The sequence below is a fragment of the Acomys russatus genome, chromosome 27, assembly GCF_903995435.1.
Source record: "Acomys russatus chromosome 27, mAcoRus1.1, whole genome shotgun sequence".
Classification (NCBI taxonomy): domain Eukaryota; kingdom Metazoa; phylum Chordata; class Mammalia; order Rodentia; family Muridae; genus Acomys; species Acomys russatus.
In genome coordinates, this window is record NC_067163.1 from 19,512,146 (window position 1) to 19,537,774 (window position 25,629).

At 40.5% G+C, this 25,629-nt stretch overlaps 1 protein-coding gene across 6 annotated transcripts in view; it reads right to left on the minus strand.

Moving 5' to 3' along the window:
* Window positions 1-25,629, minus strand: part of Unc5d (unc-5 netrin receptor D) — a 540,796-nt gene that overhangs the window by 231,788 nt on the left and 283,379 nt on the right. For all 6 annotated transcript variants that reach the window (XM_051169515.1, XM_051169516.1, XM_051169514.1 and 3 more), the window contains exon 2: window positions 4,241-4,459. In XM_051169515.1, the coding sequence (XP_051025472.1) occupies window positions 4,241-4,459 (219 nt within the window). The remainder of the gene's footprint in view (window positions 1-4,240; window positions 4,460-25,629) is intronic.

The following is a 25,629-nucleotide window of genomic DNA, read 5'->3' on the forward strand; positions in this document are numbered from 1 at the left end:
ATCAAGTCTTGTCTTGGTAGAAGGGTACTCCAGCTGGCAGGATCCAGCATCTCATGGAGAAACCCAGAGAGATAGGTAGTGCATCTTCTACTTTTTAATACCTATGGCTATTTCATTTCCAAGTTTAATTGTATCCATGTATCAATTTAGGATAAATATCTACATTCCTCTTGTTGCTGTTTATACCATTCTAGTATTAACACAGAGCTGGGGAAACAATCCCATGGTGTGGCAAATGGCAATTTTCATTAATAACATGGAAAAAATATTTAAAGAGAAATAGTTATTTCCTATTGATTCAATAAAAAATGACATATAAAAAGGCTGTGCTTATTAAATTTCTTTCAAAGAAGTAACTGTAAAGATTTAAATTCCTTTCCAAAGGAGATATATATTTTTTCCTGATTTTGTCATTTATGATTTTTTTTTGTTCTGCATGGTGACTTTGAAATACATGACTTCAATTGCCCTTAACAAAAGAACTAGAGGACAGAATTTTATTTAGAAGAAAATGTAATCAACAATGTTTTCCACAGGACATGGAGTTGCCTAGCAATGCTGGTAGAATTAAAAGGGGGAAATAATAACAAAACAGAATGTTGTGAAATTACAAGTGGGTGAACTATTGAGTTGGCTTGTACTATTTACCAAGAGACAGTTAAATGAGGCTAGATGTAAGATTTCTAAACAGTGTTAGAAAAAATGGCTGATCACTTGACAGCATTCCGCCTTACATTTGGAGCAATGTAGACAATGTAACACACAAGCCCGATAGGTTGCTGGCATTTAAGGACTCATTGGATGTAACATCGCTTCACAATCTCCTGCCGTTGGTGGGCCACCATTTAGGTGCTGGTGTCCCTCTGTTACATGTCTCCACATCTTAGCACCCACCTGTAAAATTATCAGTCTAAAATGAACGGTTTGTCTTAGCCATTCCCAACGGTGGGAATGCAGAAGAGGAAACGAATGTCTGTTTCCTTCCTTATCTTTGATCATAACAAATATTTGCCTCAAGAAAGCTATACCCACAATCCTGGAAACTTTGCCTAACAATATAAGAAACTTGACATAGGATAATATTAAATGGCCCTCAAGGAGATTGTAAATATGGTCAGGAATAACAAATCCCAATGGAGTATATATGATGCTTTATTCCCGGGGTATAAATCCCAAAAGAATAGGAAAGTGCAATACTTCTGGTGCTTCCCTACCAGCTACTTTTAATTCCTCTATCCCAAATTAACTAAGTCAACTGCATGAGGATAAATCCCCCTTCCCTCCTTCCCTGCTCTCCCCATCCCCTCCCTCCCTCCCTCTCTCTCTCCCTCCTGTCTGTCTCTGTCTCTCTCTCTTTGCTGTGTGTTCATGTTTTCATTCTTGTCCTTTTCCCGCCATTGACAGACTATTACCTTAAGATCACTTTAAGCAAACTCCTCTCTCCTTTTGGAACTCTGAGTGCTGAAATCACTTCTCTGTCAGACAGGGCTCTCTCTCCCTCTGGCTTCTGACTACAAGCTCCCAGATGCTCCTCCTAGCCACACTAGGTTTTTGCCTTGACAGCTCCTCCATCTTTACACTGTCATTCTTTCCTTGCAATAATTGCTCAATGAACTCGTGTGCCTCTGAACTCTGTTGACCTTCTGACCCCATCTTTTCACTGGAACATGTAATAACTTCTAAGTGTACTTGTCCTAACAAACATCTCTGGATTATTCTCCCTGTTAATGTAATTTGGATTAACTGTACCACCCTCCTGGTAAAGGTTCATTGATATTCATCCATCATCACTCACTTATTTATCCAATCAGCTCTCAGGTCTTATGTTATAAAATAGTTTTGAATTCATAGCTCCTCAAGTGCTTCTTATAATGGACATCCAGTTCCTACTCAAGCACGTGACTCCCTTTCCTTAGCTGCGTTATCCAAGCCTCTACACTGCCTCACTTTTGCTTCTCCTTGCCATTCCAAACCTTTCTGCAGGGTTTGTCCTGGAAAGCAGCACTTTAGTCACCGTACTTCGGCATCCCAGCATAACCACCACCACTAACTCAGCTATGCAAATGCGGACCTCCTCCCAGGGGACTTTGAGGCTTTCCTCACCACTCACTGCCTTCTCCTAGAGCAGTGCTTCTCAACCTTCCTAGCTCTGCAACCTTGTAATACAGTTCCTCATGTTGTGGTGACCCCCTGACCATAAAATTATTCCATTGCTACTTCATACCTGTAATTTTGCTACAATATGAATCATACTGTAAATATCTGGCAGGCAGGATATCTGATGTGCAACTGCTATGAAACGGTTGTGCGACCTCCAAAGGTTGCCACCCACATGTTCAGAAATACTGTCCTAGAGCAATACTGTATTTCAAAGAAACTAAACTTACTGGACACACACCAAGCTTTTCCCATTGGCTAACGGTAGTGACCCTGACACCATCACGATGCTTGATGTTTCCCATCTCCACAGAGTGCATGAGCAACAATGCCCATTAGGATCAGTAATGTTCCTTTCATAAAATTCCCAGCGGGATGTGGCTTTTTCTGTGAATCCACAACACCACATGCCTCTCTTAAAAACCCTCAAACTTCACATCTACTGTACCTGCTTGGATATTTGTCTTGTCTTTTTCATATGTTTACAGAGCACCCATCTGAGCTACATCTTTCCTATCATTAAATATCCTGAAATGTCTAAAATGCACCGAATACCAGGGCTACATTTAACACAATGGGCTTATGGGCTTATGTGAAACTTTCTAATTATTCTAGGCCCTTCTGACATACAATCTACTATTTAGTTTACTGACCAAATCAGGATTCATAAAAAGGAGTAATCTACTGTCAGTCCAAACTGAATCTTGTGTGAGAAACTAAAGTTCAAAAGCACATATGACTTCTGTTCCATGCTGAAATACAGAAACCTCAGTTTTTAAAAAACTATGCTTGATCTTTTTCATTCATCTTTGATTTCGCTTTTGGTATTGAAAATAGATTCTTCTCTCATACACTTCATCCTGATCACAGTTTCCCTTCCCCAACTCCCGCCAGCTCCCTTCTCCAACCTTCCCTCTTCCCAAGACCCACTACTCCTCCATTTCCCTTCAAGAAAGAACAGGCCTACAAGAGACAAGAGCCAAATGTGACAAAACAGGATACCATAAGACAAGGCAAAAACTGCAGGATGGAGAAGGCAACCCAAGAGAAGGGAAAGAGTCCCAAGAGCAGGAAAATGAAGTCTCTGACAGGGTGCTGGAGAGATGGCTCAGTGGTTCAGATCACTTGCTGCTCTTGCAGAAGACCCTGGTTTGGTTCTCAGCAGTCACATGGTGGCTCACAACCATCCTTAACTCTAGTTTCAGAGGACCTGATGCACTCTTCTGACCCACTAGGGCAACAGGCATGCATATGGTATACACACATGCTTGAAAGCAAAGCACTCAAATAAAATAAAATGGGCAATTAAACTTCTAAAAATATTTGTGTTATCATCAAAAATATTAAAGTGAGACCTAGTACAAGCTGTCCGTGTACATTTAAGACCTCCAATTCCTCATCTGTTAGATGTCAATAATCTTATCTCCCCCAGTAATTTATTGGAAATGCCGAAATAATGCATCCCTAGATGAGGCCTTCATAGCTTGAGTATTTAGTAAGCCTTAGCTCAGTGTCATCACATTCGTATCATTTATCAGCAAAATTAGCCCTAGTAATAAAAATGTTCTTAAAATCTACCCTTATTGAAAGCCCGCTAGAATATGATGCTCTAGTTCTGGATGTGTCACTATAGACAATCAAAACAACTATAGAAAAAAAAAAAAAAAAACCTCAGAAACCATCAGCTGTGGAGAATAAGGACCTAAGAGTAATAACCAGGAGGAAAGATAAAAGTGATTGAAATTATGCTGCTTAAAATGGTTTTGATGAAAGATTTAATATTTGCCTCAAAATTATTTAGAATTCATAAAATGAAAACAGCAACTGTCTGGTTTAATTTCCAATGGGAATATTAACTTCATACAATGTGGGATGTTTGAAGTTACACAGAGCATGAAAAATGCCTCTGAACTATACTGGGATAAACAACAAAGGGAGCTGTCAGGTCACTGAAAGATTAGATCATTTGTCTTATCAGTCTAAAATGATGTAACGTTAACTTCGTCCACATAAGGGGGTGGCAGGTGGCTCATCCCGCTCACCCCACCCCCGCCCCACCCGCTTCAGTAGCAAGCTCGCTTACCTGAGCTCTCATCCAGACTTTCCTCTGAGATGTGCTCGTTCTGGTGGACCCACTCGCCATTGCATTTGAAGAATATCTGCATGGCCGGCCTTGCTTTGCACCGGAGTGCAATCGGGTTGCTCTTGATGATGTAAGCATCTTCGGGCTCCTCTATGAAGTGAGGCAGCGTTCCAGGGGCAGACGGGATGGAATCAGGAAGAACCTCACCATTGTCGGCTCCTGGAAAATGGAGGAGGGCGTCAGAACAGAGCCTACAGCAAGGGCTCACAAACCGGATCACTGTGATGACTGCTCACGTGAATATACACTGCCGACTGTCAACACTGCACAATTCTAAGATCTGCTTGAGGGGTTGTCTTAGCTGGTTGACCTAGCAAAAATGGAACCTCCAGTGTGGCACATCTTCACATTGCTGAACAAATGACAAAAACGAATGTGAGGACTTCCAAAATCAATTAGGATCTGAGTGTCTGAGGAAAGAACCGAAATAACTAACAGTGGGGCCAAATCTCGAATTCAGTCTGTTAGTGGTTACCTCAGATTCGACGAGGATTGCATGCTGCCCCAAACTCTGGAAAAAAGGTGAAGAGTATATGGGGGTTTCAGCACACGTGGATGAGGATGGAGGCTACAGATTTCTCAAAATTCCAACTGCCTACTTTGTTTACCAGCAGAGCTGCCATTTTGTACAGTGCGTTTTGGTAACATGCCAACTTGGCTCTTCACACTCCGTCCCCCATACTTCCCCACCACAGGATTAGGTATTACACCCCTGAGGCTGGGAGATGAACCAAATCATGCAAACAGCTCTGAGCAGATCTGAGACACCTACTCAGGGAACTGAAGGATATGGCCCTGTCACTCATTTAGGGGGCACTCATGAAATTCTAGGGAAAGGGAAAGCCACAGCGGAGACTGCTTTTACATCTCATTGCTACATTTAGCATGGATTTAAGTCCCAGGCAAGCATCACAAGATGACCCAGTCAAGCAGGACATGGCAGGAAGCGATGCTCTGACTTGTAAAGGGCAGTCACAAAGGAGAACAGAGAAGGCAGCGGATTCAGTACCAAGGGCAAGTCCCTGGAACAGGCTAGACCCAAAGGGATCGTTAAAACTAAACTGTGGACCAGTAACACTCTCCCATCAGATCCACCTCGTAGGACAGCACCTGGAGATGGATGAGGCCCTGGCATCCTATCCTGTCCTTCCCTTGTCACTAAGTTTGAACAGAGCTACCTATTATTGTTTACACTTAAGTCAAAACTACAATCAGTAAGCACTGTTCCAGGTAACTGTAACTAACCAATGCCCTGTTTTAAACAGTTAAGAACCTTATGAATTCTCAAGTGTGGATGATGTATTAAATTATATTTACAATGGTCTTCATAAAATAGATCATATATTAATTTACTTTATTACCGACTGCTCATGCCAATTTTCATTTTCAATAAATACCAAGTCCCCTCAGGCTTTTGTAAATCCATACATTAGAGGAAATGACAAAGTTATTAAAAGATTTTATATGGACATCAAATGCTCACACTCCCACAAGGGGCTTGAGCTCTGTTCAAAGTAATTCATTGCTCGTGAAAGGGTAATTGATAAGAATGCACAGCAGTCCCCCACCTAGGGTGGGTGCATGGACGAATAGGGACAGAGATAAATCGTTTCTGATGCAGTTTTGCCTGTTGAGAACGTCTGACTATTTGAAGGAACTACAAGGGGGTGTAGCTGACGATGTTATAAACTCTAAGCAAATATTAAGAACACATTTGTAAAATGTCAGAAAACAAAGGCAGGAGATTATACATCAGGCTTTAAATATCCAACACACAAGACACAGTGAGATCTAAAAACTATTAGCTTTCCCTCCTTCCATTTTAATAGATGCCCTTTAGAGACAGAAACCAGATGAGCCTGCATCAGAGACAGGGAGCAGAGAATGCATGAGGAAGCCTGAGGGTAAATGTCTGGCTATGCACAGATCTTAAGAATCAGCAGATCTTAATGTTTAGAGGAGAGAGAAAAGGAAGGTAGAGCATAATATTTAATCTCAGTTATTATTGAAGCAATGTTCAATTCATGCTGTACACAGAAAAAAGAAAAAAGAGCTAGGATCCTTAAATACACAAAAGAAAACAATTGATTTATAAGAGTAGCAGTTAGAAGGTGAAGGATGGCAAGTACAGATTACTGTATATTTTTTAACATTTATCTGCATTCTTCAACAACTAAGTGAAGCAAATGGCTGTGGAGCTTGGGCTATTTCTCTCTCCACCTTGCTTTCTGTAGAGAATAGCTGTGGGTGTTGTTTGACCTTGCCTGCCTTTGAATGACTCTCCTCCCTCCCATTTCTTCATTTCCACACTTGACCAGGTCCTCTTCCTGTGATAAGAAGAACCTGCCATGTTAACTTCTTCTAGCAGATGTCTTAGTATCCCAGCCGTTTGTATTCTCAGACCCAGGGAACAAGCAGGACATCTTCCTCCCCAGCTCCACTGGCGGCTCTCCAGATCAGCCCTACTAGACATTTGGAGCAGGAACTTATCAGGGGACTCGTTAAAGAAAAAGGAAAGGAAGGGGCTGGGAAGATAACTCAGCTGACAAAATACTTGTTCTGCAAGTATGAGGATATGAGTTCAGTGCCTAGCACAGACCTACAAATATCACACATTTGTAATTTGCATGAGAGGCAGAGACAGGTAGATCTCTGGTTAGCTGGCCCTCCTAATCAGTGATCCCCAAAGTCCAGTGAGAAAGCCTGTCTCAAGAAACACAGTAGACAGCTCCTTAGGAACAGTATATGGCTGACCAATGGCCTTTGCATGCATGCATAAACACAATGCGCTCATACTTGAATACATACCAGCTTACATACACATACACACAACCATACACATGTGCACACACAAAAACAGGGAAGGAAAGAAATGATGAGGAATACGAAAGAAAGTGGGACTTATTTTATGGTCTTAGAAGTTTATTGATTTTTGTTCTGGGGGAAGGTAAATACTTTATGGAAATTAAACCAAAGCATTTGTGCTGCAAAGCAAATCTGCTTGCAATCGTGGCACATTTTTTTCTTGTGTCAGAGAAAAATATTACGATCTGAAATGAGAAGTACTGGTAGCCAGTGTTCTACCATTTAATTATAGAATCTTTCATTATAGGACACTTGGCATGAATATCTTCTCTGAGGTCATACAGCTATAACATGGAGGACTCAGAATTTGAACTCAGGAATCCAGGTGGCACCATAGCCCCATTTCAGTTCCATCTCATTGTCATTTGAAGTGTGACAGCCTTAGGGGACTCTATGCAATTCATGGAATCTAAAGAAAAGAATATGAAAGCACACATCATCTGTGTGCCTCACCATCACCATCAGCTGTGACACTTATCCTGGCAGTCGATCTGGGAGTGAAAGTCAGGACTGCTGTTATGAGTACAGTTGAGAGGAAGTCATAAGAAAATTTAAGAAATTCAAAAGAACAGCAAGTAATTACCCACCGGTAATTCTCACCGGACCTAGAGATAACGGAGTCAGAGGCTGGGGTGCAGTTAAATGGTAGAGCACTTGCCTGCCACAGGCAAGGCTCTGGGTTCTATACCTACCATCACACTCACACACACACACACACATACACACACACAGGCATGCACACCTCACCCTGTGAGAATAATATAAAGAATTTCCAGTGTATAATTCAGGAACAAATATTCTTTTTAAGCAGGAATATTTAAGAATCACGTTCTAGTTAGAATGTAAGGGTTATTTTTTTTTTTTAATTGGTAAATCTCCGAAGAGAGTGGGACAAAGGCATTGTCATTCTGTTCGTTTTAACCAAGTGAAACTGCTATTTGCCCCTTTCCTGTGTTGTATCATAGGAGTGTTTGCCTACCACTCCTGGAGCACAAAGCCTTAGCCTTGATCGCAGGTACTATATAAACTGTGTATATTAGTATATAATTCCCAGCCCTGCAAGGAGAGTCTGAAAGATCCAAAGGTTAAAGTCATCCTTAGCAAAATAATGAATTTGAGGCTAGCCTGAGGTACAAGATAATGTGCCCTAAAATATATAGTAAAGTAATGGAATTGGACACACATCAAGCCACTGACATCACAAACCAGGACTGATGAGATGCCTGAGCCACTACTCATGAAGTGTAAGTCAAGTACAGCTTTGTGAAGTTGGATAATGTTTAAACTGTTATTATTACTTCTCCTTAAAATAGTGTTACCTTACATATATTTTGAAAACTTCTCTCAGTGCATGCTCGTCTTTATAGCACATTGGTATTAGTTTCAAAGTGCCACCGACAATCCCATTATCTAAAGGAGTTTAGGATGCAGCACCTGATCATAGCTGGATAACTATGACTTTACTTGGTCATCTGGCTGAAGTTCTGTGCTCTCATCCTCAAAAATGGATGGCCCGAGATTCAGTTTTTGAAAAGACCAACTTGTTTTTATTTTATGTTTATGAGTGCTCTGCTTGCATGGACATAAGTATACCCTGTGTGTGCCTGATGCTTATGGATGTCAGTAGAGGGCATCAAATTCCCTAGGACTGGAGTTACAGATAGTTCTGAAGTGCCCCAGGTTCTCGGAAGAGCAGCAAATGCTCATATCACTGAGCCATCATTCCAGGCACATGATCTAATCTTTGTCAGCTGTGAACTATGTCCTGCTGGGGCATGGTCTTTGTTAGTGGGAATAAAAGCCAGAGAGAGAGAGAGAGAGAGAGAGAGAGAGAGAGAGAGAGAGAGAGAGAGAGAGAGAGAGAGAGAGAGAGGAGACAGGAGAGAGGAGAGAGGAGAGAAGAGAGAAGAGAGAGAGAGAGACTGGGGGCTCTGAGAAAGAAGAAGGCTGTTGGTGCTTCCTCCCTGCTGCTCCTGGTTGCTGTTGATGCAGTGTGAAGAGAAGTCAGATATCTCCTGAAATGAGGATTGGACTTGTCCCAAGGAACCCTATGACCCTAAACAGCAGGAAGTAGGTAAGGAAAACTACGACCCCACTCCTCACTAACCTTCTTCCTCCCCTATCTGGTATTGTGGTGTTGGAAAGGACTGGGGTGGAGAAGGAAGAAGGAGATTTAAGGAACCCACAATAAAAACAGATTTTAAAAGTACACCGACAAAGACATAATAGCTTTCTACAATGACCTCATAGAGATGGGTAGGGTACTGAGAATCTTACTACAACAAGAAGAATGCCAACAGTATTTGGAGTTGTGCATTCCACGAATCGAGGATGAAGTAAATATATATGCCTTAATGAAAATACAAACATAATCAGATCAAATGGGTTATAAGAATTCTCACTTTTGATCAAAGAAGAAATATGGGAGAATCTATTAAATGGCTACTCTTCTCTCCAATAACCAATCTGGTTTGTGCATTGCAGTGTGTAACTAAATAGGATTCAACTTCATCTGGAAACCTAGTGGGCCTTGGGGAAGGTTTGCTTTCAGCAAATTACTGTGCTGCATTTGTAACTGCCAGTTTTTAACAGAGAGGCCATTCATACTTATGGAAAAATTGTTGTTTAATGCAACACTGAATGACAGAAAACCAAACAATCAAACAATATTCTCATATTTTCTTTGTTCTTGGAAAATTACCTTTCAAGGAGAGCTTTGTTTTGTGCACCAATAAAACAGAGACTTTCAATCTTATAATGACAAAAAGAAACAAAGGCTGGGGGAGACGAAGTGTAAGGAACAAATACTAAATTCTCATTGAAATACATCTGCTTCTATCAAAGATCAAGTCACATCTTACAAACTCAGACTGACCACTGAGTCTCAGAGTTCGTAAATTACATCTAGCATGAAGTGGCCGCAACATGGCTTAACATGCGCCACACAGCCATGGGCAAGATAAAGTAGTTGGGATATTTAGATAAATTCTGATGTGCTCCTTTATTTTAGAAGCCATCTAAGCCCCCAGGTTGCTTGTCAGAGGCTTCTACAATGCCGAGCCAGTGCAATTATCTCTACACACAACTCACATACAAATGTCTGCATTTCTCTGAACCAATCTTATGACGGTTTGATACAAAGTATAATTACAGCAGATGGCGAGTAATTTTGCACAGAAAATAATTATCTAAAACATTCTAGTGAAATCAAGTACATCTAAAAAGTACAGTAGCTAATATTTAATTATATTGTTTGTACTGAAAACTATGATCTACTATAAGACATTAAATTACAGAACAGTAGTTTTCAATAGTTAATGGAGCTACTTCCGGAAAATGGTTACCATTGTTCATTTTGCTCCTCCCTTTAAGCATCACTAACTCTACTGACTCTCTCTCCCAAGCAAGCATCTTCCAAATTCAGCATCAGCTCTACTATACTCCCCTTCTCCACTCTTCCTGCTCACCGACATCGCGGTCTTGAATTACTCTATTTATCGTAATTATCTCCTGTCGTCTTTTCTGTTGGCCTACTGATAATCTTCCCATAAACTGCAAAGCAGCGTGAACTGTGCAAACGTGCAACTCAAACACGCTTCCCTTCCTTTAAACACTACCATATTAGTTAACATTCTTATTTCTGAAACAACATAACTGACCAAGGCTTTCCGAATTGGCTTCGTACTGATATCTCCTGCATCATGCCCCAAAATTCTCAACTTTGTGCTAAATCAGTCTACACTAAATGAAATCTATAGAGATTGTCTCAATTCTTCCAGAGAGTTAGGCACACTTAATATCTGCTCTGTATATGTACTTTTCCTTCTGCCCAGAATATTAATTTACCACATTTTGCTTAACTCCCATTCATGTATTTCATGCTCAGTTTAGCTTTATGTCCTATGTAAAGCTCCACCTGAACTTCAAAATTCTGCATTGGCTACATCACTCTTAGCATTACTTCTAGTATACTTTATATTGCTCTTTAATTATTCATGCATATCACTGCATCCTCCTCCAGTCCAGACAATAGGGTCCATGAAAGCAAACGTGTGAGAATTACGTTCATTATTTATATCTCCAGTAGCCAAACAACTCTGAGATTCAACAGAAGTTTGTTGAATAAATTTTAAAAATTATAAATAATCAAATCAATTAAAATGTGAGGAAAACCTTGAGAGCACCACCACTGGCAAACAAGGGAGTAAGAACGAAGTACACTCTACTCACTTTATTTCCAAGAAAACCATAGACTCTCATAGGCCACAACCTAATAGTAATTCTAAATGATTTTATCCTCAGTAACTTTAATCATGATCTTTTTGGGTTGTATATAAATTAATATGTAAAATCAGTAATAGTCATTTAATAGACATCTTGACCACATGCTACATTAAAAAGTAAAACACCAATTATTATCATTTACTTTCTTTTGGTTGTTGGGACATTTTTATTATCAAATGCTATGTTCTACATTTTTAAATATACTGCATCTGCATAATTTGAAAACAAGGGAAACTGTGACTTGTCACCTGACAGCACAAACATCTTACATATTATCCCTCCTATCCATGACTCCATTCCTTACCACGTGCGAAAATAAAAAAAGGTAATCTATGTTATTACACTATCACAATCAAGAGTTCAGGTGCTCTGAAACAGAATTTTGTACAGATTGCTAGTTCTAGACGAAAAGAATGTTCCATTCAAAGAACACAATAAGTCTTTTAAAAAAGAAATCAATGTTTTATATGGACATTTTATTTTAAAAAGGGTAAGTACTGTCTGTGTCTGTCTGTCTATCATTTCTTAATGAGACATCTTTCTTGACACAGCAAAGTCACTTCTGGGAAGTCACCTAAGATGTCTCTATGACAGTGGAGGTCTGATTCTCAGGAGAAATCCTTTGAATTTTTGTTTGTCCAAAAATTCAAGACATGGTTGAGCCTTCTGGGACGTGGTAGTAAGTAAAAACTGATAATAACAAATGGCACTAGTGTCTCACAATAAAAGATGTATTCTGATCTGACAATACGATTGGGATGGAGAACTTGTACAATACAAATACTGCGCTGTAGCACTGAAAGGAAGGAGTACTATTCCTTCTGACATACTTTATCAAATGCAGCTGGGTTACAGGGGGAAAGTGGGCCTTGGCATTAAAAGTTATCCAATCCAGACTCTCTTACTAGCTGTGTGATCTTGTGTAACTCCAAAAATTAACCTGTAAACCCCATCTACCCAGGAACTAGGTAACTTCCTGGAATGCTGGGAACTGTAGTTCTTGGAAAATAATAAAGCCTCAGGGAAAGTACAGTGGCCTATAGGTTTGTCCTTATATGCCTCCCCACCCCCACAACATGTGTCCCAGGGCCATTTCAACTGGGAAATCCCATGGAATGGTCCTGACCAAAGTCCATCTCTGGGTCAGTATTTAATATTTGGTAAAATATGCTTTGAGTTTGGCCCAAAGTGGTAGAATTACTTTTTCTCCTGCAGATCTCAAGATTAACACTTGGGCAAGATTCCTAACTGCCCTTAGCATCTATGCTATTGAGGATAAAGAGAAACATTTGTGCTGTAGGCTGTTGAGCTAGAAAAGAATTCCAAAGAATTGCATATTATATGCAGTATGTGGTGTTCATCTCTAATAGGGATTATCATTAGTATATTAATCATTAAAGACAAATGAAGAGATGGGTGAACGGTGAAGGATGGAATACGGGTAGAGTTCTATCCTGTCCATTATTGTTTTGTTTGTGAGAAAGAAACTGCTAAAGACCAGTGTGGTGGTTTGAATATGCTTGGCCCATGGGAGGTGGCACTATTAGGAGGTGTGGCCTCAGTAGAAGAGGTGTGTCAGTATGGAGGTGGGCCTTTGAGGTCTCATATACATATGCATATGCATATATGTGTGTGCGCGCACACGTGTGTGTTTAAGCTCTGCCCAGTGTGGAATTCAGTCTCCTCCTGGTTGTCTTCAGATCAAGATGTAGAAATCTTGACTCCTCCAGCTTCGTGCCATGATGACAATGGACTGAAACTCTGAAACCGTAAGCCAGACCCAGTTAAATATTTGCCATTATAAGGGTTGTCTTAGTCATGGTGTCTCTCCACAGCAGTAAAACCCTAACTAAGACACCCAGTCTACTCAGCAGCTGTCCAGGATGTATAAAAATGTTCCTGTTCCTTAAGAAGTAATATCTAAGCTGAGAAGCCAATAAGCAGTTCTGGGGCCCTGGATGCTCTTAGAAAAATCAGGTTACTTGCATCTGCTATAATGTGTCCAGTAATGAGCTTTATGTACATCATTTGAAGCCCTGAACTTGTACCTTGAGAACATAGCATTTGACTCATAGAGCATTCACATAAAAAGTTGTAAGAAAAACAGTAACAACAACAAAGCCTCCTACATACTTCACAGCTTAGAACTGGCTAATCAGTTTAATTGCACTGGGGTGAGGTCTGATATGAATAGTGCCAGCAAGAGGCATGAAGGTAAAAGAGAACTCTAATGGAGTAAGTTTAATTGCATTATGGGATTTAATTATTTAGCTATCTCAGCACCCTTCCTCTATGTACAAATGAATATGAATCAGACAATCCCGTGCATATTGCTGGGCCATTACAGTGGGCCATTTATCACCAATAGGTTGGTAGCTTGCAGGTTATCTCTGACTCATAGCAAGCACTTAATTTTGTTGGCATTCAGGGTCTGGGTCAGGAGATCAGTAACGACCTGTGTTACTACTGTACAGTTTTTGAAATTAAAAGAAACAGCCAGCACTAGTTGGTACTTTGAGGGGAGATATTAAACCATCAATCAAATGGGTCAATGTGCCCCAGGAGGGATGAAACATTCACTAGCATCTAGAGGTGACTTTCAGAACAAATGTGTGGTTTGGCCGGAGAGTTCCCAGGTTTCCCTGTTAGGTCAAGCGTGGCCTTGTTACGTAAGGAGGAAGGAGGAGATCATGATGGATGTGTATATGATTGTAGTACTTTGTCTCTTGGATTTCTTTTCCTTGCGTTCCAATGCTCTCCTGGTCGGGTGAAGTTTTTGTGGTCAGGTCATTCCCAATATTAAATTAGAGAAACACTAACAGAGCAAAAATCTCAAGGCAGAGATGCCTTTCAGGGATCACTATCTGAAAGTGTGACAGGATACTTTCCAAACATAGTTCTACATAAATATTTAAATTTAGCTACTTTATGTTTATTGTCAAATAATCCAGAACTAGCTACCGAAGGGAAGGCCAGTGACAGAATGCAGGTTCACCTTGGAGGAGGCATAGGACTCCACACTGGGACCACACATTAGAAAGGAGCGCACTTAATATCTACACGTGGAGGCTGTAACACAGCAGGGGCCATGAAGAACCGCTATTTAGACACAGCTCAGACTTAATAGTGTGCAATGCTACAATGGTGCACAATAGTGCTGAGGTCCAGCTTGTCTCAAATTCCTTTCTCAAGCTAAACTCTGACTCAGACATGGACCCGAGACTGTGGAGGACTGTAGGGGCTAGACAAAGCCTGGGCGGAATGCTCTGCAGGGAAAAACAAAGCAAGATTTCAGGTAAGTGGGTAAAGATGCTGTTTTAGGGAAGGGCTAAAGGAGACATTCAAACGGGGGAGTCAAAAAATACTGCTTGATCAAGCTCCGCCTGCAATGCTAAATCTAGCAGCCAGCAAAACAATATACAAACAGCAGTGGGGAAAATAAAATTGGTTCATATTTGAAGGGAAGCCCCAAGTCTTGTCGCTCAGCTACCATTACTCTCCTCTTTGGGTTCCTGTGATGCCCACAGCTGTGCATCCTACATAAGAGGCTTCCAAAGACATTCTTGTGGAAGAGTGGGAAGAAGGGTAGAGGAAACCAGAAAGGCGAAGGACACAAGAAGTCTTACAGAGTGACCTCACCTGGATCCATGGGGGACCATAGAGATTGAACCACCACCAAAGAGCATGCATGGCCTGGACCTAAGCCCTCTACACATACATATGTAGCAGATGTGCAGCTTGGTAAACAGGTGGGTCCTCTAACAATGGGAGTAGGGGCTGTCTCTGTCTCTCTTGCCTGCCACTGGATCCCTTCCCCCTAGCTAGGCTGCCTTGCCAGGCCTCAATGGGAAAGGATGTGATTAGTCTTGCTGTGACTTGAAATGCCAGAGAGGGTTGGTACCTCTGAAAGGGGCTCCCTTTCTCTGAAAGAGAATGATGGGGGATTGGGAGTGGGGACATGATGACAGGACTGGGGGGAGAGAAGGGAGGGGGCTAGAACCGGGCTGTAAAGAGATATGCTATCTAACCACTTCGCAGATGTCACACAATCTGTGGGATGAAAAGCAGAAGGACACGTTGAGGCTCAGACACTGTGTTGTTTGCAGAGTCTTAATAAAAAATGATTAGATAATATGAACTGAACTTTATATGTTGAAAGTCCAACACAGAGGTGTGACCTTGGGAATATGACCAGGTCAGAAGGGTGACTATTTCAAAAACAGGGATAGCATCCTCACAGAGAGACGCAAAACAGCTTCCCATCCCTTTGTGCTCTTGGCCATTAAGGACAATTGAAAATGGCAATCTGCAAGGCAGCAGGCGGGGCCTGTCAGTGAACCTCCCTGAACATCGCAGCTTCCAGAAGGGAGAAGACAAATGGCTGCAGTTTAGGCTCAAGCTGACTAAGGAGATTGCATCCATGTTTTGGGAAAGTACTTCTGGCGACCAGAAATATTCATCACACAGAAAGGCTGCCAAGGAGAGTAATTCTCACCACGAAAGCTACCACCAGGTAAGGGGTGGCTCTGGGGAAACTTGAGGTAAGAAATATGGGAGGGCCCTAGCGGGAATAGTTTGGAACATGTTAGGGGATAATGTCCTGAAGGGATCATGATCAGCCTAGCGCTTTAACAATGCAATATATCAGAAGACAACTTGCAAGTGGCTTTCTATTTCTCTGTTTTTGTTTTTACTTTATATGGGTGCTTTTCCTGCATGTGTATCCGCATACCACATGTGTCTGATCCTCCTGGAGGCCAGAAAATGGTATCAGATCCTTTCAAGTTGGAGCCACAGAAAACTGTGAGCCATAGTATGGACGTTAGGATCCAAGCCCAGGTTCTCTAGAAGTGCAGCAAATACTATTAAGCACTGATCTATCTCTCCAGCCTCAGTTGTTTTACTTCCTTTAGTAATTGTTTTTCCAGGTGCTACTCTAATACAGAGTGAAATCTAGTATAAAATGGGACAAAAGTAGAAGTAAGAGCAAACCAGGTTTAGACCAGTGTCACATACACATAACCTCATATGCATCCATTGGAGAGGAGCAGAGAAAACACCCAGTACCCGGAGCCAAGGAAATGACTGGACATCAGAAGGTGGAGGACAGCGGTCAATACACAACTCCACTGAAGCAAGTTCATTCATCATATGCTACGCTTTAACTTGGAACACTCATAGGAAACCATTGTAGATGGTTTTAACTAAGCCTCCTTATTAATCCTATTTTCTTAGATAACAGAAAATGTTCATGTAAAAAAAAAAAACAATTGTCTTCTTAAACTTAAAATTCTGGTAGATGACTCTTCAGAGATTAAAATGTAAACACCATAAGAACAAAATGTGTAGTCCTGACTAAAATAACAATTACCATACTGGCAGAAGAATCCACTGTGGTAGGGATCCATGCGGCTTCACACTGCAGGTTTGTGTTGGGGAACCAAGAAAGATGGATGAGGTGGTCCCCTGACGTACTATAACTCGTGCATCCAAGGACTCAGGAGCCACTTTCTGAAGAATGGTCTACTTTTCTTGGGACTACAAGATACACCACCAGCCTCAATGATAAATGTGGACCCTGGGTTTGGTTGAAGGTCTGGGCTTGTTGCAAATGAGACTATGTTTTTGTTTTTGTGTTTGTTTGTTTTGTTTTTTCTATTACAGATCAGACTACAACAGACTTCAGGTAGGTCAGTGCTTGTCCTCAGTGACAACTATAGACTTGAAGATAAAACTACTAGAACACAGTCTGGTTCTCCCCCCCACCCCACCCCGCCATGTTTTAGGAAAATGCTCTGCTGCTGGGCCGCTGTCATACTTCAGTGATTCTCAAAAGCATGTAATGTTTAATGAGCCGAATATGAGGATAATTATCCAAGTTATATTTGGGGAACCCACAAAATAACAGACAGTGTTTGCAGACTCTATGAATACTCTAGGGCAGAGAGGAAAAAAGGAGATATTCCTTTTTTTAAAAAATAGCTGAACTGAATTCACTATAACTAAATATCTTTGAAGTAACATGTTCCTATTCTATCCAATTAAAAAAAAAGTTTAAAATTTGACAGAACGCTCTCTTGGTTTCAGGGGTTTCAAAGGGATTTTAATTGTCCCGATGCTGTAGCTGTACTGTCCCGCATGGCGCTTTCTAGAACAGCCACGCCTATCATTACCTTACGCCTATCTCCTTACAAAATACGGTCTTCTCAAGAATGCTGCTTAACCATTACTTATGGCTCCAGATACGTCACTTGTATAATTATGAGTAAAAACTGGGACTTAAAACACAAAAATGCTTGGATAAATACTTGCGTGGATAAAATTACTATGCTGATCATGCCAGAGTGGCAGGTACCAAAGCGTATCATGAGTTGGTGAGCATTGCCAATCAAGTTTACTTAAGAAAGCTTTCAGAGTAAGGTGGCATTTCAGTATTACACTTTTCCCATATAATACCAAGACTCAAGTTGGGGGAAAAAATGGAACATTTAAACACAAAGTTTCCTGAAACTATTTCTTTCATGGTAGATGAAATTTACTCTCTGCACAAATAGCTCACGAGAAAACAAAACAAAACCCAGGATATTTCTAGAAGTGTAGAGAAGACAAGCTCATTGTGAGCATCCTCACAAGCTTCTGGAGCTTGGTGAAGGCCACTGATTACAGGGCAACACAAACATGTCTCCTCAGGGAATCAAGGATATGGCCGTAGAGGACAGCTCATTGGGATCTGTGGGAACTGTGATGGGACCAGATTGTTGCCAACTGGAAGCATGCCTCAGCGGAAATGTCATCCTCAAAAGAAGTTTCAGATCTCAGAGTATAATGGGATGTTTCTTATGCCTCATCAAGTATTTATCTCGAAAATTTTCTCAGAATAGAAGGTTTTAAATATTTTCTTTAAAATTAACTGAATTAGAATTAACAGGGTTTCATGGAATTCTGACCTACCGAAACTTCCAGGGGGCTAGTAACCCCATATGATGGGGACAATTATGGGGCTGAAGATTAGAAGAAGGACACAGTCAGCTCCTGTTCCCCTGCCACTGGGTCAGCTAGTGAGTCATATTTTTATGGCATTCATGCTATGCTCTCTGTCACATTAACCAGTCCTAGGTTATAGAGCTTTACATGCATTTGTAAGGTAATAAACATCTTGCCACATCAAAGTCTTTATTGGAGAACAAATTTACCTCAATGCCCACAGACCCAGGAGACATTTGCAGTGCAGGAAAACATAGTAAAAACTGGAAGTACAATATTAATTTTCAAAAAGACAACTAGTCTACTCCATGTCATTTGCTCTTTTCCCCATGTTTTAACTATATTCTGTTTATTGTCTCTCAAAGAAGGAGGAAAGTATTTATTCCAGAAAACAAAATTGAATTGTCTTCTGTTTTTACTATAAAGTACTTAAGGTTTATCTGACCCCTGATTCATGTCTGTTATGGGTAAGCAATGGGCTACATGTGGTGCCATCCTTTGTCTCTCCCTAGAGATCTCTCTAGGAAAGAGAAACCTAATGACGACAGAATGTCACACTAGTACAAAGTGCATCTTCTCCTTCACAAGTAAGGAAGGCCATTGTGATATATGTTCTGCTTGATGCTTTCATAACGACCACTGCCTAAGATAATACATATACTGTAAATGTTGGAAATGAAACATCATAAAAAAAAACAAACAAACAGTCATTCCCCAAACCACCCATCTCTAAAATAAAATGAGGTACCCTCTGTGAATCTCAGGGGTGAGAGCACAATGGCAAGCTACTGCTACATTCACCTATTTACATAACAGTTATTGCTTCATCAACATTTGTAGTGTAATGTACAAATACATAACTCTACATACCATGTTACTGAATTTTCTAAAAACTATTGCAGAATAGTACATTCATTTCTCTTTCACCCTCTTCCATGCCTATATTCTTTTTTAAAAATCAGAAATATAGTTCATTTATTCAACTTAAACTATACCATAAATAGTCTTTCATGGAATGGTCAGCTACTATCACAGTCCATGTTGAGAATCTTTTCTTCTCCTCACACAAAGAACTTCTGAACCCATTATCAGTTGCTATGCTATGGCAGCTCCTGCAAACCATTAATCTACATTTTCTACATGGATTCACCTAATCTGGACTTTTCTTATAAATGAAATCATATAAATATGATCATTTGTGATAACTACTTTCACTTAGTATAACGCTTTCAAGGCTTGTCTGGTTTATAGCATGCCTTGGTGCTTTATTCCCATTTATTGTGAAGTAGTTTTTCATTGTGTAGGTGTGATATGGTTTATCCACTCATGGTGATGGAATTTGGGACAATTTGATTATTAGAAGTGTAGGAGACATTTCAATGTCATTACTTGGTAGGGTCACAATGACCTTGTCCTCCTAGCAGGCAGATTTTAGGGTACGTGCTGGTGTGGGAGGAGTGCCACTGGCTACTTTCATCCTCTGAAGATGGTGTAAGAGGAAAATAACGATGAGGTCTGGGAGACAGCTAGACTGTATCAATTAGAAGTCAGTGCAACCCCAAACACTAAGAGCCAACTTCTCTTCGTTATGTACATGCCTAAACATTGCTAGTGCTTGTAGGCAAAGGGCAAACTGCTTTCTCCTCAGAGGCCATCACGGCACATTACAGTCTTCCAAATGTTTACAGAGTCCTCTGAATTCTTTCTTTGGTTTTGATGTTGTGAAGTCTGTAGTTTGAATAACAAGAAAGGAATGATGGTGCAATGAACACCCATGTGCATACTTTTGTGTGAACGTGGGCTTTTATTTTTATCATATAACACAGTAGTAAAACAGTTAAGTCATAGTATCGCTGTATGCTTAATTTTGAGGAACAGACAAATTCTTGTTTCTTCTTCTAAAGTGGATGCCTCTTTTTACATTTCTGCCAGCAATGTACCACAGCCCTGATAACACTTGTGCTTATCTATCTTTTTTTTTTTTTATAGCCAGCTTGATATGTGTGAACTTATTTTGGCTATGGCTGGTAGTTTTCTTAGTAGTTAATAACAACACGTGGACCATTTACATTCTTTTGATTTGTTTTTAAATTCAGCAGTGATGCTGAAATTTGTCTTTGCCAAAGCATGTGCTTGGATTTCAATCATCTTTTATTTAGTATCAAGCTCTGTACACACACCAGTACTTATCTTTCTATTCTGTTAATGGACTTTTAGTTTGATTACTTTTGCTTTCCTATTGGAAGCAATCATGCTTTGAACATTCTTTACATGGCTTCTCGTACATTTTTATAATCCCTTCCCCATCATCAACTAAATGTTGAGGTAGCAAACACTGACCTTGCACAACATCTGCCAAAGCAAAACTGGCCAACATAGTATGCTATATGCTATTCCAGCCAACTGGTATTGTTTGTGCACGTGCATGCTTGTCATAAAGTGCACGAGGCTGGATAAGAACAAGGATCTAACACTGGGCCTGCTTCCTGAATACAGGTATGGTTATATTCATATTTGGATAGAAGCATAAATATGGAAACACATTCAAAAACTATGCAGCAGTGCTGACAGCACTGTATAAGGATGCCTTTCATATTAGCTTCTATTTCTAGTTTTAAGTTCTAATAAATAAATACGACGTGAGTAAATATGAAGACAATTATGTGCTTAGAATTATACAGATGAGTTGAGCGAAAAAGTCCCAGAAGAAAGGCAAAGGGACTAAATATATATAAGCTGAGGTTCAATTAATGGCTTATAAGGGGCTCATGGTGAAGGTGATCAGCTCATCGTTGTAGCTCCTGGAAAGGACAGGAGCAAATGTCACATCTTTTACAAACATTTAGATCAAATGATTAAGCTTTCTCCATTCTAATGTTGGAAGGTACACGTGTGTGTGTGTGTGTGTGTGTGTGTGTGTATTATACAAAAGGATTTATTGACAACCATACTCTGGTATGTTTTATGTTTTCAAAAACTTGAACTTTTAACATGAACAAAATTCACCCCTGCATAACGTACATCTTTTTTTTGACCATGCTTCCTTGGAAGTCCACATGTTGACATTTTCATTCAACCAAACAGCATTTGCTAGATAATTACTCCACTAGTGCCTCTGGAATGGAGACATACTAAATATCCAACAGGATGAAGCACAAAGAATCCACAAAACACCATGTTTGGTGGTTTCCAGGGTGAAAGAGAGAACAACACCTACCGTCTACTATTGGCAGGTCTAGTGAGCCAGCCAGGCGTGTTCCTGGAAGCTGCAGCTTGCGGATTGCTTCTTCTGCTCAAATGGGTAAGTCTCAGTTGGCATTGCACAGAATAAGCTGAAGGAGGCCATCTGTATATGCTGAACAATCGGTCACAAGGCAGTATAAGATGTGTGACTCACACAATTATGAACATGCACAAAAATACAGAAATAAGATGCAAGGGTACTAAAGTATAAGGGAGAGGAAGATGTGGAAAGAGTAGACCCACACAAAAAGCATGGGAGAAAAAAAAATAAGAACTGTGATGTTTCCTGTGGTGACAGTGACTCTTCTAAAAGTGTGTCAAGAGCAGGGTATAGCTCAGCGGGAGGGTGCTTGCTTAGCAAGTGGGAATCCTAAGTTCTGTAGGCACTGTACTGAAAAAAAAAAAAAAATAGGAAAGCGCACAATGCCATGGAGTACTTAGAGAAGAAACATAGCCACCAGGGTAAGAAACAGAAACAACAGTATTTATTTTCTGTATTTTACAAGCTCAGAAAAATGGTAAGGGCATGAGTCATTCATTGCAACTGAATGTTTGTCTCCCCTCTCCCTCCTGTCTCCACTGAAATCTTCACTCTTTCTCTGTGCGTATAGCCAGAACTCAGAACACTGAGGCAGGAGAAGCCTAAGTTAGAGCTAGCCTGAGACACATGGTGAGTTCCAAGACAGCCTGGTCTACTGTGACAGACTCTTTCCCAAACTTGAAAAATAAAAAAGACAAAAAGGGGGTTCTGAGCTCAGATATGATGGTGTTAACAGGCAGGCCCTTGAGAAGTGGACTATGCTGGGGCCCATGAAGAGTGGAGACCTAATGAGGTGACAGCGAGTCCCAGCTCCAGGTGACCACAGTGCAGCCACAGCCATTGTTCAGCAGACAGGAAATCTTCTTATACCTTGATCTTGGATGCCCAGTCTCCACACAACTATACAGTGTAAATTTTGTGTTGTTTTCACAGCTGGTAAATGGTACTTTATAGCAACCCAAGCAGCCAAGTGGTCTACCATTGTTGATGTAATCTACTGAACTGCAAAAGTTCTGGTCAAAGGCAAAATGCAGCACGATGATAAAATGTGTTATTTATATCACACTTTGTGAAAGCCTCAAGATCACACACACACACACACACACACACACACACACACACACACCAACTGTTCACAAGTCCAAGGTGCTCCAGGACCAAAAGTCAAACCTGAGCGCTTACCTCTGGCTGCAGCAAAGCAAAGGGCTGCACACTAACAAGGACAGTTCTCTATCAGTTGCTGGTCCACTTTTAATCTTACTTCCCTTATTTCAGAGCAAAGGTAAATAATGAAGAAAATTACACCAGCTCACAGCTGTCCCTGTATTAACACTTATTCTCCTTCAGAGCTGACATCTGAAAGTAAGACACGAGGCCCAGCACTTCCATTCTTTCATTTTTATATGTCTACCCTCCACACTCCTGAAATAGCTGTCCATTAGACTCTGTAGACGCTATACAGCTGTTCCTCAGATCAGATATAAGGGCCCCCCAGAAGATCAAAATCCAAGTGTTCAAATTAGAAAATAATGTATAATTTGCATGTAACCTTTCCACATGTATATGTTAATTATCTACATATTTAAAAAATAAACAGTGTAAACGCCATGACAATAGTTTTTAGACTTAAGAGAATGGTGACCAAGAGAAGATGTCTGTACATGTTTGAAAGAGATACAGTTTTCTGAGAATATGTTTTCCCTGAAGTTGACTGTAACTACAGGTGAAAAGCGTCCTGACACGGAAGCCTTCATGGTCCTTCTATCAGCCTGGGACAGACATTGAAGAGAAGCACATTTTTTAAAACATGCATTAGCATATTCAGTGTTGTGGAGAAGGGATGTAAAAAGGAGATCTCAGAAAGGAGGCCAAAGACATGGAATAAAATCTGCCACTGCAAAGAGCCAGATAACAGCAGAACCTCAAATAAGTTATTTTTAGGCAGAGAACAATGAATGCAGACTTCCTATAGGTGCAGGAGGGAGGAGTGCACAGCCATGAGTGAGGCACTGGGATTTAATCACTGCTTTCCCCTTCAAATCTCAATGTTTTTGTGATACTTCTGTGCTGGAATAGAAGGAATCCAGAGTAGGGCAAGGTCTGAGAAGGTATAAGTGGGAGGGGAAGCAAGTGATGAGGAAGGGTGAACAGCCAGTGTTTCTTTCTTCTCTCTAAGGTAAGCATCGCTAAGGCTAAGGTGACAGCTGCTTGGCTTCCATAGGTAGATGACATAATGCAGCACAAATTATGATCAAAAACTTCTGGAAGATTACTAAAAGCCTCAGCATAGAGGCAAGCCTTTTGGTGTTTATGAATCAAATGAGAAGCCAGGTGACAGGAACTGCAGCAAACAAAAAAACACTAATGGAAACAGATTTAGATTTCCCTGAGAAAAATAGCCAAATTAGTTTGAAGCAAGGCTAGTATTATTTCCACCCTTAAGAGATCATGACAACATTGCTCTTCATGACAGAGTCTGTCTTGTTCAAGATTTGTATGCACCTGAAATAAGCTATTCCATGAACAAAAATGATGAAGTGGTCTCCGTTTAGAAAGTAAGATCCTGTTTATTGATGTATGTTTCATGGAAAGCCTTCATAGGAGATTATTAATTTCTGCCTTGGGTCCTGGCGTGCATGCAAATTTTAAACTTGACCAACACAGAGGATGAGAAGTGGCGTGCAAAAAGAGAAAAAAAGAAAAGAAAAGAAAACCCCACTAGAGATGAAATGATTTTCAAGGACCATTCTGGGGACAAGAGGCGAGCTGTACATAGAACAAACATGGGGCAGGGGAAAGAGGGAGAAGCTACAGGCAGGAGTCATTACCCAGGGATGTGACAATGAGCCCAAGGGGCCTTTCTCTAAGCCAGCTAGCTGAAGGATCCTAATGTGCATGGTGAAACCCACGCTTCAGGAACATTCTTCTGACAGCAGCAATATTATTATTACTTATGATGTCCATAAAGCGTTCAAAGAAACAAGGCAGAGAAACAGTTTTATATTTACTCTGACAGTTTAAAAGGTTGCTGCCATTATGCATGGATTTTTGAAATGTTATTTGTTGATTGCACTGAATAAGCTGGCCCTTTGGTAACAAACTGCACAGGAAATAGAAAACTCAAGTGGGGGCAGGCAATTACTGGAACCTGAATCAAATGAGTGAACATTCATCTATACCCATGCACTAGTGCGTCGTCGTCTTCTTCTTCTTCTTTTTCTTCTTCTTCTTCTTTTTCTTCTTCTTCTTCTTCTCTTCTTCTTCTTCTTCTTCTTCTTCTTCTTCTTCTTCTTCTTCTTCTTCTTATCATTTATAGAATCAACAGCAATAATTTCAGACAATTAATTGAGATCCTGAGCAAGGCTGTAAGAGTCATGTCAAACACAAGAACACAGTTACAGCATAACAGATGAAAGGCATCACTTGCCATGCTGCAGTGTCAGAATCAAGTGCCTGTTTATTTGTGTGACTAAAGCTAGTCTTTCAGAAATTGCCCTACTCACTGGAAATCCTCTCCTTTCCCAACCCCCACCCCGTTTCATAGACACATGAAAAAGCTGGACTCTGATACCAGAATAGGCGTTTCATTGGACCCTCACACTTTGGAAGGATCCAGAGTATAAACTTTCAGGGGCAGGAACATAATCCTTCTCATCAAATATTTGGGCGACAGGTGGAAAATTGTTCTGCCAGCTGAAGAAGACAAAATCCATTCCTTCTGGCAATTTTCTGCAATGAAAACTCTAGAAATGAATGTGCAATAAGTTGTGGAAATAAATTTCAAATATTATCACACAAAAGCAGTGTGCTCAAAATCTCTAACTGTAAACTAACTCCTGCCCATCTGAATTTTAAAATGCCGATTTCTCTTTATGTTTGAAATGCCACTAAGGGAAGGGAAAATATTTCAAGA